Source organism: Anolis carolinensis, chromosome 4 (assembly GCF_035594765.1).
Source record: "Anolis carolinensis isolate JA03-04 chromosome 4, rAnoCar3.1.pri, whole genome shotgun sequence".
NCBI lineage: Eukaryota > Metazoa > Chordata > Lepidosauria > Squamata > Dactyloidae > Anolis > Anolis carolinensis.
This window is the reverse complement of record NC_085844.1, coordinates 139,548,859-139,564,276: the sequence shown is the minus strand read 5'-3', so window position 1 is coordinate 139,564,276 and position 15,418 is coordinate 139,548,859. Positions and strand designations below refer to the sequence as shown.

The 15,418-nt window shown below is 41.4% G+C and overlaps 2 protein-coding genes across 9 annotated transcripts in view; both read right to left on the bottom strand.

The window, feature by feature from the left end:
• The window catches only part of xrn2 (5'-3' exoribonuclease 2), a 75,594-nt gene extending 73,095 nt beyond the window's left edge, over window positions 1-2,499 (bottom strand). Inside the window, exon 1 of the mRNA XM_003220068.4 lies at window positions 2,265-2,499. Within this exon, the coding sequence (XP_003220116.1) occupies window positions 2,265-2,339 (75 nt within the window). The 5' untranslated portion in view covers window positions 2,340-2,499. The remainder of the gene's footprint in view (window positions 1-2,264) is intronic.
• Window positions 2,500-5,719: 3,220 nt separating this feature from the next.
• The window catches only part of kiz (kizuna centrosomal protein), a 128,548-nt gene continuing 118,849 nt past the window's right edge, over window positions 5,720-15,418 (bottom strand). For all 8 annotated transcript variants that reach the window (XM_062977920.1, XM_062977921.1, XM_008109097.3 and 5 more), the window contains 2 exons: window positions 9,474-9,517; window positions 5,720-7,413 (listed from right to left, as the gene is read on the bottom strand). In XM_062977920.1, the coding sequence (XP_062833990.1) occupies window positions 7,310-7,413; window positions 9,474-9,517 (148 nt within the window). In that variant the 3' untranslated portion in view covers window positions 5,720-7,309. The remainder of the gene's footprint in view (window positions 7,414-9,473; window positions 9,518-15,418) is intronic.

Sequence of the window (15,418 nt, the reverse complement as noted above, 5' to 3'; positions counted from 1 at the left end):
CTGGACTTCCCACAGATATATATAAACATTCCTTGCTTAGTTTTTCCATACCTCACAACCTCGATGCCTGCCATAGATGTGGGTGAAATGTCAGGAGAAAATACTTCTAGAACATGGCCATACAGCCATACACATACAACAACCCTGTGATCCCGGCCATGAAAGCCTTCGGCAACATACCATTGCTTTCAATGGGACCCTATTCATCTGCATGGAACCCCAGAGAATACAAGAGACAGAAAGACAGATTAAAACCATTGCTTTCCATGGAACCCCTGAGGATACAAGAGAGCCAGGTTAAAACCATTGCTTTCTATGGGACCCTATTGATCTGCACGGAACCCCAGGGGATACAAGAGACAGAGATCAAAGTAAAAACCACTGCTTTAGAATCATAGAGTTGGAAGAGACCTCGTGCGCCATCCAGTCCACCCCCCTGCCAAGAAAGCAGGAAAATCGCATTCAAAGCACCCTCGACAGATGGCCATCCAAAGAAGGAGCCTCCACCACACTCCAGGGCAGAGAGTTCCACTGCTGAATAGCTCTCACAGTTAGAAAGTTCTTCCTAATGTTCAGGTGGAATCTCCTTTCCTAGTCTCCAGGGCAGAAGAAAACAAGCTTGCTCACTCCTTCGTATGACTTCCTCTCACATATTTATACATGGCCATTGTGTCTCCTCTCAGCAGGCTAAACATGTTCAGTTCTTTAAGCCGCTCCTCATAGGGCTTGTTCTCCAGACCCTTGATCATTTTAGTCGCCCTCCTCTGGACACTTTCCAGTTTGTCAACATCTCCCTTAAATTACAGTGCCCAGAATTAGACACAGTATTCCAGACCAAGGCAGAATAGAGGTGTAGCATGACTTCCCTGGATCTAGGCACTATACTCCTATTTATACAGGCTAAAATCCCATTGGCTTTTTTTTAGCCGCTGCATGACATTGTTGGCTCATGTTTAACTTGTTGTCCAGGAGGACTCCAAGATCCTTTTCATACATACTGCTGTTGAGCCAGTCGTCCCCCATTCTGTATCTCTGCATTTCATTTTTTCTGCCTAAGTGGAATATCTTGCATTTGTCCCTGTTGAACTTCATTTTGTTAGTTTTGGCCCATCTCTATAATCTGTTAAGATTGTTTTGGATTCTGCTCCTGTCTTCTGGAGTATTGGCTATCCCTCCCAATTTGGTGTCATCCACAAACTTAATGATCATGCCTTCTAGCCTTCTAAGTCATTAGTAAAGATGCTGAACAGAATCTGGCACAGCACTCCACTTCTCACTCATCCTTTCAGGACACTTCACCCCTCGGTGGCGTAGTGGGTAAACCCTTGTGCCGACAGGACTGATGACTTGAAGGTTGGGTTGCTGATCTGAAGGTTGCCGGTTCGAATACAAGCCGGGGAGAGCGTGAATGAGCTCCCTCTATCAGCTCCAGCTCCATGCGGGGACATGAAAGAAGCCTCCCACAAGGATGGTGAAAACATCCGGGCGTCCCCTGGTTAATGTCCTTGCACAAGGCCAATTCTCTTACACCAGAAGCAACTTGCAATTTCTCAAGTCGCTCCTGACATGGGGAAAAAAGAGCTTCTTTTCAACCCTGGAACATGGAATATGCTCCCTACCTATCCATGCTTAAAAAGAGGCTGAAGTGTCCTAGGAGGGGGGAATTTCTCGAGGTCGATTGCTGGAGTTCCCTCCTTTCAGGACACTTCTGCCTGTTTTCAACCAGGGAGAGCTATGCATGACAGCCAGAAGTAGTTTAACTTATGTGATGAGTTCAATGCCTCTCCATACTTAAGAGACTGAAGTGTCCTATGAGGGGTAAATTTCAAAATGTGATAAACCACTCTCCCTCCTATCCTTTGTGAAACAGGGGGATAATAACACCTCCCCACTGGACATAAGGGCTCAGAGAAGACAGTGCACCTGAAACAGTATAGACTAGGCATGGGCAAACTTGGATCCTCCGGGTGTTTTGGACTGCAACTCCCACAATTCCTAACAGCCTAGCCAAGTTTGCCAATGCCTTGTATAGACAAGACAAAAATGGAGGGAAGCTGTAAAGAGCGCAGTAAAGAGCCAAAATACGGGGTTAGACAGGAGACTCTATTAAGGCCGCACGTGGGTTGAGAAGCGGCTCAGGATCCACCTGAGACTCCCAAGGCCCCCGAGGGAAACCTCGCGAGAGCGGCAGGCCTTTCCTCCTCAACTAGGCGCCCCTTCAAACGAAGCATGGGAGGCCTTCCCCGCCCCTGCGGCGGCCTCACCTTCTCTTCGGTGCAGGACACGATGATAGATGGGTACTTGCGGCTCAGCCACCGGAAAAAGGCAGGGACTCCCATTGGCCGCCTCCGCTGCTCGGGTCCACCGAGCTTTCAGATAGCTAACCCGCGGCGACGGCAACGGCGATGATTTCCGGGTCACTGGGTCACGGCTAGCTTGATGGTGGAGGGAAAAACAGATGCCGTACGTACATCCGTACGTCGAACCTGGGCGCCGTGCTCTGAGTCTCACGTGGTCAGTGACATCATTACGGCGCTCCGCCCTCTCCCCTCGAGTAGTACGCACGCGCGGGAAAGGAGTCTTTATGAGCAGGCAAGCAAAAGGCGGAGTTTGAATGAGGGAGCGGAGCAGAATACCGGAAATGCTATTACAGTAGAATCTTACTTATCCAACATTCTGGATTATCCAACGTAGTCGGCCTTTTAGTAGTAAATGTTTCTGTAGTCAGTATTGTGATATTTTGGTGCTAAATTCGTAAATACAGTAATTACTACATAGCATTACTGCGCATTGAACTACGATTTGTCAAATTTGTTGTATAACATGATATTTTGGTGCTTAATTTGTAAAAACATAACCTAATTTGATGTTTAATAGGCTTTTCCTTATTCCCTCCTTATTATCCAACATATTCACTTATCCAACGTTCTGCCGGCCCGTTTATGTTGGATAAGTGAGACTCTACTGTACTTATCAAAATATGGGCAGGCTTTGGAGTGCAAGGTACTTGTTTTGCTGTGAATTCGGCAACGGAAAGTATGAGCTTAGAGGGAGAAACGAGTAGATCAACTCTGCAGAAATAATACAGCTCGACTCCACTTTAACTACTCAGACCCAATGCTATGGAATCATGGTCGTTTCACAAGGCATTTAGCCTTGGGTTGCTGTGAGTTTTCCAGACTATGGACAAGTTTAGGAAGCATTCTCACCTGACTTTTCGCCCACATCTATGGCTGGCATCCTCAGAGCTTGTGAGGTCTGTTGGAAACTAGACCAGTGGGGTTTATATATCTGTGGAAGGTCCAGAGAGGGAGAAATAACTCGTCTGTTTGAGGCAAGTGTGAATGTTGCAATTGATCACCTTGGTTAGCATTGAAAAGCCTTGCAGCTTCGAAGTTTGGCTGCTTCCTGCCTGGAGGAATCCTTGGTTGGGAGATGGTTGTTTCTTGTCTGGAATTCCCATTTTTTAAGTGTTGTTCTTTATTTACTGTCCTGTCTGCCAAAAGTACTGGAGCCTCCCCAAACTACAGTTCCCATCATTCCATAGCATTGAGCCAAGGCAGGCATGGGCAAACTGATTCCCCAAGACTATATTTTCCAGGAAACTGCCAAAAATATTCCTTTCTTTTTTTAAAAAAGTTGCTCTTTGGATAAAATGGCCAGCCTCTCCCATGGCATAAATGCTCAGCAAGAGCATTCAAAGTTATTTCTAAAATTTTTAAAAAACAAAACCTTTAATTGGGGGCATGGCCTGCAATGGGAAACTAGCTATGGCAGTTTTCCACCTATGGTCAGAAGGGCTGGCATACTGGAAAGTGAGGGAATTGTGTTGTCAAAGGCTTTCATGGCCGGGATCACAGGGTGGTTGTATGTTTTCCGGGCTGTATGGCCATGTTCCAGAAGTATTCTCTCCTGACGCTTCACCTACATCTATGGCAGGCATCCTCACAACCTCTGAGGATGCCTGCCATAGATGTGAGTGAAACGTCAGGAGAGAATTCTTCTTGAACATGGCCATACAGCCCAGAAAACCTACAACAACCCAATGAGGTAATTCTTACTGTGATATGCAAGTATATGAGTCATCCAGCACAAGCTGGATATTATTTGCCAGAGAAGGTGTAGCAGATCAATATACACATGGCATGGGCAAACTTCGGCCCTTCAGGTATTTTGGACTTCAGCTCCCACCATTCCTAACAGCCGGTAAGATGGCTGGGATTTCTGGAAGTTGGAAGTCCAAAACAACCAGAGGTCGAAGTTTTCCCATGCCTGTTCTACGATGTAGATGCATTTGGGGATGTTTTAAAACAGCTTAAGTAGTGCGGCCACAATGAAGAAGGGGCAGCCAGGAATACACAGCTCCATCGTGTTTTGTCCATCGGCAGTTAGGATTGAGCCCCGGAACTGATGGAAATACAAGTGGCTATAGCAGGTATGGGCAAACCTCGGCCCTCCGGTTGGTAGGCTGTTAGGAATTGTGGGAGTTGAAGTCCAAAACACCTGGAGGGCCGAAGTTTGTCCATGCCTGGGCTATAGGGTCACAGGGGCTAGCAACCCAAACAACATTGCCGTAAAATTTAATTGCTAAAATACCAAAGTCGAAATATCCGAATTTAAGCTATTCGGCCAGAAATGGAAAAGAATAGCTCAGGATCATATATTTTGACAAATGGTAGACTGATGTGAAGCCTAAAGGAGGGGATCAATGACAAATCGAATAAAGGAATAAAAAGAAGCGGGAAGACAGGAGTTTTTTTTTTAAAGAGACATCGTCATTTATTCTTTTTTCAGAAGAAGTTTTAAAAATATACCACATATACAATTTAATAACTTATCTTGAATTCACAAACCTAGCAGAAGGAAATGTGTCCTGCTATAATACCCCAAAGTATCAAAGAGGACTAGTGATACTTTTACTTTCCAAGCAGTTTTAAATTATGGGGAAGAGTCAGTGCTTTTGGCATGGAAACAATAGTGAAAACCTATCATATACATACATCCCCAAAGACTGATGTCCACCAATGGAGGAAATTCTCTATTAGGCTCCCTGATCGTAGTATATCCTTCCATTGGAGGCCCAATTGGCACCAGCTTTGGCTTCATTTCAGACCCAACTTGAAACAAGGTTTAAAGTGTTTGCAAATTCTAATGATTTTTATCCAATGTATATGTACATTATTTTAATATGTTTTAAATCGTTAACTGTTTTAAATTATTGATAGTCAATTGTACAGTTGACTGTTTTAAAATGCAAATTATTTTACTGTTTTCATGTCAGTGTTGAAAAATAATGTCATTGTACACTATCCTGCAACCTTTGGTTACAGTGTGTGATATAAATATTTAAATAAGTAACAGTGTAAAGCCAATATAACAGAAAATGTGAAGACCTTGGGGGAATGCCAGCTGCTGCTGTATCGGTTCCACAATTTCATCAATAAAACAGTTTGATCAATCTCAGCATTAAGAGTAGAAGAATCTATGGTGTCACTAAGGGATGTGAACCACCGTGGGAAACACCAAAATGACTCTAAAACATTTGTAGAGTATTTCATTAGATTTTTAATGTATAACTACAAAAATATTATTCAGAATACCAGTTAACATGTACTGTGTCTGTCTGTCTGTCTGTCTGTCTGTCTGTCTATCTATCTATCTATCTATCTATCTATCTATCTATCTATCTATCTATACACACACACACAAACACGGCTCATTTGTTTTTTCAACTTTTATTTCACATGTACTTCATTATCACTTAATTCCAATGTGCTTTTTTCATTGTTACTTTTTTACCATTGCTGATTTTGTCATTACATTCAGCAATATATGGAAATTACGATTTACAGGTAATAGTACAAATAACATTGCAGTGGGCCCTCAAGATCTGTGAATTCAACTAATTGCAAACTAAAAATGCAGAAATAGCATTTTTTTTAAAAAACCCCAAACCCCCTGATATTTAGTGCAGCCAGACTGAGAAACATCCCAGGGAAGCAGTGGAGGCATGACACAAGCATTCTTAGGTCTTGCAAGTCGATCTGATGCATAAACTCTGGAAAGACTTGTGCACAAGGAAATCAATATAGTATTGTAAACTCATACTGGCATGTCAGGTGGAAACAGGTAGGTCACATGCTCCCCAGAGGGACAGGATCCCCGACAATGCTTGCGTCATGGGGCACTTCAGCTTCCATTGCTCCTCCTGAAACTTCTTGCATCTCTCCTGACAGCATGTACTTACTGCTGTGCACTCTAAACATCAGCCTTGCTTTATCCAAATTTTGTAAATATGTAAATCTTGAATATTGAAAGATACCGTTGTAAATCAACAAATATAAACAAAGATGAGATATATTAAGGAATGAAACATTTATTGTGGTATAAGCTTTCCAGAACATAACTCTGAAACATTTCAGTATTTTTAATGTAGCTTTTTTCCTGCAACAAATGCTTCTTGCCTGTAATACGATTTTTTCTCAAATTACCCATGCTACATTTTTTTAGGAGGCATGACAACAAATTTGTTAGCTGGGGCACCTATATCTTTAAAAAACCCTTTTCTGTACAATGGTTGCTTAGGTTTAGGTATGACCATTACTACTTGTATGAATTTTCAGTTATTGGCAGCCACTGAAGGTGAGCATAAGCCTAACTGAACAAAGAAGATTTTAACTTCTTGCTTTTCTGTGAAACTCATGCAAACCCTCCAACCCTATGTAGAGAAAAGGCGCATCCATGAAATGCAAGCTGCACTTTCAATTCAAATAATACCTGGTTGGGGAGGGGAGTCTTAGGTGGATTTCTATTGGGAGTATGGGGCTTAAACCCTTTATTTCTCAAGGTACAATAACTAAATCTATAATGGTGTCAATAACAGCATATCTTTGTGCATAGAGGAATTCAAGGCCATATATGATGTGTAAACATATTTACCCACAGCCTAATGGCCCTTTTAAGGACATGAAAATGGAGCCTGGGGGGCGGGGACAATCAGGAGTAGAGAAAAGTGTAAGGGGGCATACTTAACTTGAGGGCACACTGTATTTTCAGTTCCTCACTCCAAAATCACTATGGATTTCAAGCACATATTTGAAAGGGCAAAGTCTTCGTTCTTGGAGATATACTCATCTGCAGATATACATTCAGTACCCAGCAGGAAGGAAAAGCACACTGCGGCATCTGAAGTAAAAATATGGCCAACAGGAAAAAGTGCTCAAACTATGTGTGTCCTGTCATATGCTTCCTGGGTGTAGGAAAAACTACCTGAAGGTTTTTAGTATATGCATGTATACACTTTTGGCTCTTAATCATAGAAGTCATCAAATTCATCATTATGTGAGCAATGCACTTGAGGGCGTAGAGCTGCTTCAATTTCAGAGTTGCTGTCATCAGACTCACCCCAGAAGGCTGGATTAAGAAAACGGGATAAAGAGAAGAGAGACAAAACATTAATCTCTTAGATAAAATATATCTGTTTAGAATATTCATGGTTTTTAATACTGCAATTAGAAAGCATACAAGAGATTGAAAATGAATCATCATCTGATTGTAATCCTCTCACCAACTCATGTGTGTCTTTCCATTCAGCAACTATCCACCTAACTGTTATTTCGCCTCATCATTCTTTAATTTGAGTAACTATCACCCTTTAACCAGACCGGCTCTCACCCATTAACCAGAGTAGAGTTTTACTTAAAGGAATACAGGATGAGCCAAGACCAGATTTACCTAAATAGAGTACTGAAACCTTGAATTTTTCAAAGATCTGACAAACAAAACAGAAATACAGCACACAGCTAGGGTAACACAAAGCAAGATCAAAAGTCCAATTAATGCAGACACTACAACAAAGCCAGTTCAGGAGGAAGAAGAAATAGTAGCCTGGTTTGCAGCCCATAAGTCAGATACCAAGAGTTTATTTAGGATTTCATTCCAAAATTCACAAGTATAAACCGTAGTTAGCTAGAAAATCAGGAGTCAAAATAAAAGTCCAAATCCATGTCAAAGCCAGGAAGGTAGTCCAAGATTCAGATTCCAGGGTTCAGAACATAAAAAGTTCTAAGACAAAGTTCAGGATTGACAGATTCCAAAATAGGATTACAGGAAAAAAAGATTAGGGTCCAGAGTTCTAACTCAGGGATAAAAGCTGAGATCCAAGACAGGAGTGGCGAAGTATGACAGGCTACCAAAGAGCTATCTCACAGACTCCTTATTTCTCCAGCGATCTCAGCTGCTGCTCATTTAATCAAACCTGTACAGATCATCACAGAAGTTTGTGATGAACTCCTCAGGAAGAAAGTCAACATGACCCCTTCAAAGCACGCAACAGCAGCCAAGCCAGGCCAGACAAACTGCTGGCCATGATAATAACTGGATATATGCAGAAGTTCAGAAGTCTAACTACAAGATACAGGGCAATCTACATTGACTCACTATCCTGGGGCATATTCCAGATTGGCCTTGGGATGTCAGACAGGCACCCCCTCCCGCTGCCTCTGCAGACATGGGAGGGAGTCCTGACTGCCTATGGAGAAAGCAAAGACAATTACTTCTGCTCTCCCCCCCCCCCCCCAATAAAATCACAAGGGGCATATTTAATTTTGAATGGTCCTGGATCAGCTCAGTGGTAGCCAAATGTCACACAGAGTTAATCTGGGGTAATACAAGATAAAGCTACCTTAATATGGCCTTGCCCTGCGTTAACCAAAGTTAGGGGATACTCTGAATTCTGGCCCAGAATTTGGGGCCATCTAACCAGTTAAGTCAGTTCCAAAATGGAACTACCATCTCATGTCTCCTGGGTTCAGGAGACCTAGGGACATGGGTCTGCACTTACCATTCCTACCTGTTCTCTGTATTAACAGTTTTCAGCTGCAACGTGAGTCTTACCAGTTGGCCATTGTCTGCAGTCATGTCAGTCAGGGTAATGAGGTGATTGGGAAAGAGAAGGGGGAGTGATTCCTTCTTTACCATCCTCCCGATCCTTCATTACCCATCTGGCATCTCTGTTAGTAATGACCAACAGACAGAACCCACATCATGTCCAGAGATCACCATCACTCCCTCCTTATTTCTACAGTGGCCAGGGGAGTGCCTGTCTGACCAATCCGCCAATCTGGTGTATGCCATGCTGGATTGGCCTCAGTATATTGGGTCAATGTGGATCCAGCCAGAATCACTCAATCTATTTTATAGACAGCAGACAGTAGCCAAACAGGCTGTCCTTTCTCTGAAATCCTGCTGCTGTGGGCAAATCAAGCTGAAAAGGAATAGGTTTCTTGTTTTGCTTGGGATTTCTCAGGAGCATCTCTCTCTAACATATTAGAAATATGATACTAAGTTAAGTGGATCTTTGGTCTGATTAAACGAGGCTCTTATTATATTTTTACAGATCTATGAGAAAGATTATGATAAAAGATGGAAGCTGACAGTCCAAATTGCTTCAGTCATTACAATGATGTACTTACCTTTGGATTTTATTGTAGATACTATTTTCCTTCCGTTTTCAAACCTAAACAAATGTTTAAAAATGGATTAGCAAACACACATTTACTTCAGTGTTCCTGAGACTACACATATACTTGAATACAATTATGAATAAGAACCCTTGGAAGTTGAGAACAAATCTTAATTCTTGAAGAGCAACAAATCAGCTTGAAGGCTGACTTTTTATCTTTTGCTGATCCACTGTACACTTTGAAAAATCATGCCTATATATTTACAATGTATTTGATTTTCAACCAAAGAAAAACCCTGAAGAATGGGTTGCTGTGAGTTTTTTGAGCTGTATGGCCACAGCAACCCAGTGATTCTGGCCATGAAAGCCTTTGACAACACAATCCTGAAGAATGTTTACTAGCTAACCTTTACAATTACAATACAATTTTCCTATTCCATTCCTAGATTAGTTTTAGAATTATCTGTAATTTTAAAAACTATAATGTTGCTGCTAAAATACATGTTATACATATAAATACATGATGTAATATCCTGGTATTTCTATCCAAAAAGGCAATCATAACCCAGGAAAAGCACTCGCTATAAAAATATTAAAACATAACATATATGCAATAAACTTAAGATTGCAAATAGTTTTAGAAAGTACATGCCAGATAAATTACTCAAACTTTAAGGGGAAAAAGGATTTTTTTTTCTGAAGGCCAGCTCTGCTAGCGTAAAAGTATTTGGAAATTCATTCACAGTTGCGACATTATGGCCCTGAATGTCTGCTACAAACACCTGAGATTTAGAAAAGCCCGTAATTTCCATTCTAAAATATATTAGAAGAAAACCCAGTACTTTTGCTCCATACTCCCACTGTTCTATCATTATTCCCTGGCTTTAATACGTATTGCCAGGATTCAACAGTTGGGTTCCCATAGCTGTCCACCTCTTCCTATGTAAATGTTATAAGCTTCTGACTGCTTTTGATCTACCTTGATGCAAACACAGTCACCATTCTGTGCTGCTAAATTAATGCTCCTGTGGGTCCAGCATCACAGACCCTTTTGAATCTGCCAAACAAGCTGGAATCATTTTGATCTTTTGTGTGTCACACGCATATTGTGTTGCTGCTTTGCTGCTGTGAAATAATCTTACTCACAAGGGGCAATGATGTAAGGAATTAACTATTCTATTAAGTGTCCTCTGATAAAGGACCAAAATAAAAAGGACCTCCATTCTATCTGATGTGGAAGATTTAATACTTGAAAGATTATATTCTGACACAGATTATTCATGAATTTAAGACAAACTGTAAATATTTCCACTGTAGGCTAGTATATATTAATTTGTAAATACTGGCTTTAAAATAACAATGCATGTTTGTCTGAATGAGGAAAGGCAAAACATTGATGCCTTTCAGTTGTGCTTCCAAAGACTTTCTGCATTTTGAAAAGTGAATTAGAACAGCCTTCTGACTTTCATGAATGTCTTTTGTAACCTGATCATTCTCCCTGTAGAGCTCTGCACTGTATCTTAGGTCTTCAGCTAGGGTTCCCTTAGGAGAGGCTTTTTGAGGGTAAAGAAATAAAAGCAAAATATTTGAGATAAATGGGCTATACTGGATAGACAGTAATGATCTCATGAAAGAGAGTTCATAAAAGCTATATACCTTGATCCAACCAAAGCGATAGAAACATATGAGTGCTGTAAAAGATAAAATTTCCTCCATCGAGTCTTGGCACTATAGTTACAGTGCCCCTTGCTGGAGTAGGATTGGAGAGGAATAACAACACTCTCAACCACAGCATCATCCATTTGAGGAATTTGGATTCAGGAGTGTGTCCTTGCCAAAAAGGATTTGCAAGGTCACAACCATTATTTCAGTGTCATGATCAAATTAATCATCACTATGTGTGCTGAGCCAGCTATTTGACACAAAGTTCTCTGAAGAAGGAGTGCTGCACAGGCCTTTCCAAAATGCACAGGTAAATTAAAATGAGTTGAAGGGGCGGGGGGGGGGGGGGGGGGGAGACAGATGAAACTTGATAACAGCTAATGTTGACATTTAAAAGCCAGGAAATACAATCAAGAACATTGTGACCTGACACTCTGCTGTTTCGTAATTAAAGGCAAATAATATCTCTGCAGAGAGAAAATGGAAGGCAAATTCAAATGTAGAAAATAATATTGAAGAATAACTTCTTAAACAAACTGATTCTTTAGTCAACCTGAAACATATTCATGAGATGTAATTCAAATTTCCTCCTGCACAAGACAGCTTTTCAGAAAGCTCATAGTCAATAGGTCTAATTATTTCAGACCAAGCTACAGAGTTGTTTAGTTCCATATTCCCTTCTCTACCCCTTTCCCAACAAAGGACTTGTGACAGGCCAAAATGCTGAAAACAGAAATGATATGGGAAGAGAGAATGGTGGAAAAGAGATTAAATAGCTCTTATTCTAGCTAGTAAACCTCAGCTTGTTAAGTCCAGCCTCCTATTGATGCAAAAGTAATCATGCAATGCACCGCTCAAGATCTTCCATAATACTAGGAGAGTTTACGTCTCGATCAGCGTACTTGTGGGAAGCAATGGAGGCTGCTCCTCTTTCTCTGCAGTATAACACCTGGAAGACTTCTGAGCATAGCTCTATTTTTCTGGGCACAGATTATCTATGAACATTTTTTACATCTGATTTTGAATACAAAGGGAGGAAAGAATAGCATCTGTGCTCAGAATGCAGCGATGTCTTCCTCTCTCTGTAATCAAAACTGCTGGAATGCGTCTGGGTGAAGAGTGGCTGTGCTTTGGCTCTTACTGCTTAAGGTGGTGATCCTGTAAAAGGAGGCATGGAACATCCCCTTTCACAATATCTCAAAAAACCCGCATGCAGACATAATACCCAGCCATATCTGTGTATGTCACAAGTAGGATGCTGGCCAATATAACCTTTGAGCTTTAAAAGCCTTGCAATTTGGGTTTTTTAAAATCTTTCTTCTTTGTTTTCTATCCTGTAAGGCAGTGGTCCTCAACCTGTGGGTCCCCAGATGTTTTGGCCTTCAACTCCCAGAAATCCTAACAGCTGGTAAACTGGCCGGAATTTCTGGGAGTTGTAGGCCAAAACATCTGGGGACCCACAGGCTGTAAGGTATGTCAAAGTTATTTCAAAGAGCTCACAATAAAGTAGGTATTCTGTACTAGATACACACATACATTGGTCTGTAATAATTGCATCATCCTTTAAAATAATAGATGTTTATAAGGAAGTCTCTAGAATGCAGATGTTCGGCACATACAAAGCCATATATCCAATCTCCACAGGTATGCATCTGTGTATTTGCAAGAGTAATATAAAGCACTGGTTCCCAACTTCTGGTCCTCCAGATGTTTTGCACTCCAATTCTTAGAAACCTCTGCCAGCTTGGCAAACTGTCAAAAGTTCTGGGACCTGAAGTCCAAAACCCTTGGAAGATCAAAGATTGGGATCTTCTGATTTAGAACAAAAAATATGAGAAAAAAATAATGCTGTTTTGAATCACACCTTTTCCTATTACTTTTCAAAAATAAAAAGCAACCAAGTTTGGAATACAGTAGAGTCTCACTTATCCAAGCCTCTGGATAATCCAAGCCATTTTTGTAGTCAATGTTTTCAATATATCATGATATTTTGGTGCTAAATTCGTAAATACAGTAATAACAACATAACATTACAGCGTATTGAACTACTTTTTCTGTCAAATTTCTTGTATAACATTATGTTTTGGTGCTTAATTTGTAAAATCATAACCTAATTTGATGTTTAATAGGTTTTTCCTTAATCCCTCCTTATTATCCAAGATATTCGCTTATCCAAGCTTCTGCCGGCCCGTTTAGCTTGGATAAGTGAGACTCTACTGTACATGTTTGAATGTAAGATATTGTATAGCCCGCACAGAACTGCTAGCAAGAGAAATACAATATTCTTTCTATTGAATACAGGGTTTTGTATTATATATTTATTAAATAACAAAGTGTTGGCTTCCTGTTGAAGCTTTCTGAGCCAGAGTTCACGCAGAGGTGAGGAGAGGCAGCTTGCTCCTTGGTTTGGGTAAGGCCTGTCTAAGATTTCCTTTAAAAACCCTGAGAGTGTGCACTCTTTTCTTAGATTGCCACTCTTTCTTAGCCTTAAAAACCTGTCTGTTGGACTCTTTACCTTTAAAAACAAAGTCCAACAAATTCCTCACTTGCCTTGCAGACAATTTTATGGTCCAGAGGGTAGAGGAGGCAACAAGGGGATCAGCAACTCTTGATCTAATCTTAACAAATGTGGAAGACCTGATCAATACAGTAGAAGTCGTCGGATCCTTAGGGGCAAGTGACTATGTGCTCCTGCAGTTTGCGATACAATGGAAGGCTGAAACTAAGACAAGTCAAACACGCATTCTGGACTTTAAGAGAGCTGACTTCCAAAAAATGAAGGAAATACTGAGCAGCATTCCATGAACGCCAATATTAAAAGACAAGGGAGTTAACGATGGATGGGAGTTTTTTAAAAGTGAAATACTCAAGGCGCAAATGCAAACAGTGCCAACAAAGAAAAAAAATATGGCACATGTGAAGAAGCCAGAATGGATGTCTAAAGAACTTCTAACTGAGCTAAAACTCAAAAGTGACATGCACAAGAAGTGGAAAAGGGGAGAAATCACTAAAGAAGAATTCAAACGTATAGCCAACTCCTGTAGGGAAAAGGTTCGCAAGGCTAAAGCGCAAAATGAGCTCAGGCTTGCCAGGGACATTAAAAACAACAAAAAAGGCTTTTTTGCTTACGTTGGTAGAAAAAGGAAGAAAAAGGAGGCGATAGGGCCTCTGCGAGGAGAAGATGGGGTGATGGCGACAGGGGACAGGGAAAAGGCAGAACTGCTTAATGCCTTCTTTGCCTCGGTCTTCTCACAAAAAGAAAGCCATCTTCAACCTCAGCAACATGAAATGGACGAAGGATTGGGGGAAATCCAACCCCAAATAGGGAAACAAGTTGTCCAGGAACACCTGGCCACTCTTAACCAATTCAAGTCGCCAGGGCCAGATCAACTACATCCAAGAGTACTGAAGGAACCAGCGGAAGTTATTTCAGAACCACTGCCGATCATATTTGAGAGTTCTTGGAGAACAGGAGAAGTCCCAGCAGATTGGAGGAGGGCGAATGTGGTCCCTATCTTCAAGAAGGGAAAAAAGAACGACCCAAACAATTACCGTCCGGTCAGCCTCACGTCGATACCAGGCAAGATTCTGGAAAAGATCATTAAGGAAGTGGTCTGCAAACACTTAGAAACAGATGCAGTCATTGCTAATAGTCAACACGGATTTACCAATAACAAGTCATGCCAGACTAATCTGATCTCTTTTTTCGACAGAGTTACGAGTTGGGTCGATACAGGGAATGCTGTGGATGTAGCATACCTGGATTTCAGTAAGGCCTTCGACAAAGTCCCTCACAACCTTCTGGCAAACAAACTAGTAAAATGTGGGCTAGACAAAACTACAGTTAGGTGGATCTGTAACTGGCTAAGCAAACGAACCCAAAGGGTGCTCACCAATGCGTCGTCTTCATCTTGGAAAGAAGTCACGAGTGGAGTGCTGCAGGGCTCCGTCCTGGGCCCGGTTCTGTTCAACATCTTTATTAATGACTTAGACGAAGGGTTAGAAGGCACAATCATCAAGTTTGCAGACGACACCAAACTGGGAGGGATAGCCAACACTCCAGAAGAAAGGAGCAGAATTCAAAACGATCTTGACAGACTAGAGAGATGGGCCGAAACTAACAAAATGAAGTTCAACAGGGACAAATGCAAGATACTTCACTTCGGCAGAAAAAATGGAAATCAAAGATACAGAATGGGGGACACCTGGCTTGACAGCAGTACATGTGAAAAAGACCTTGGAGTCCTTGTGGACAACAAGTTAAACATGAGCCAGCAATGTGATGCGGCTGCT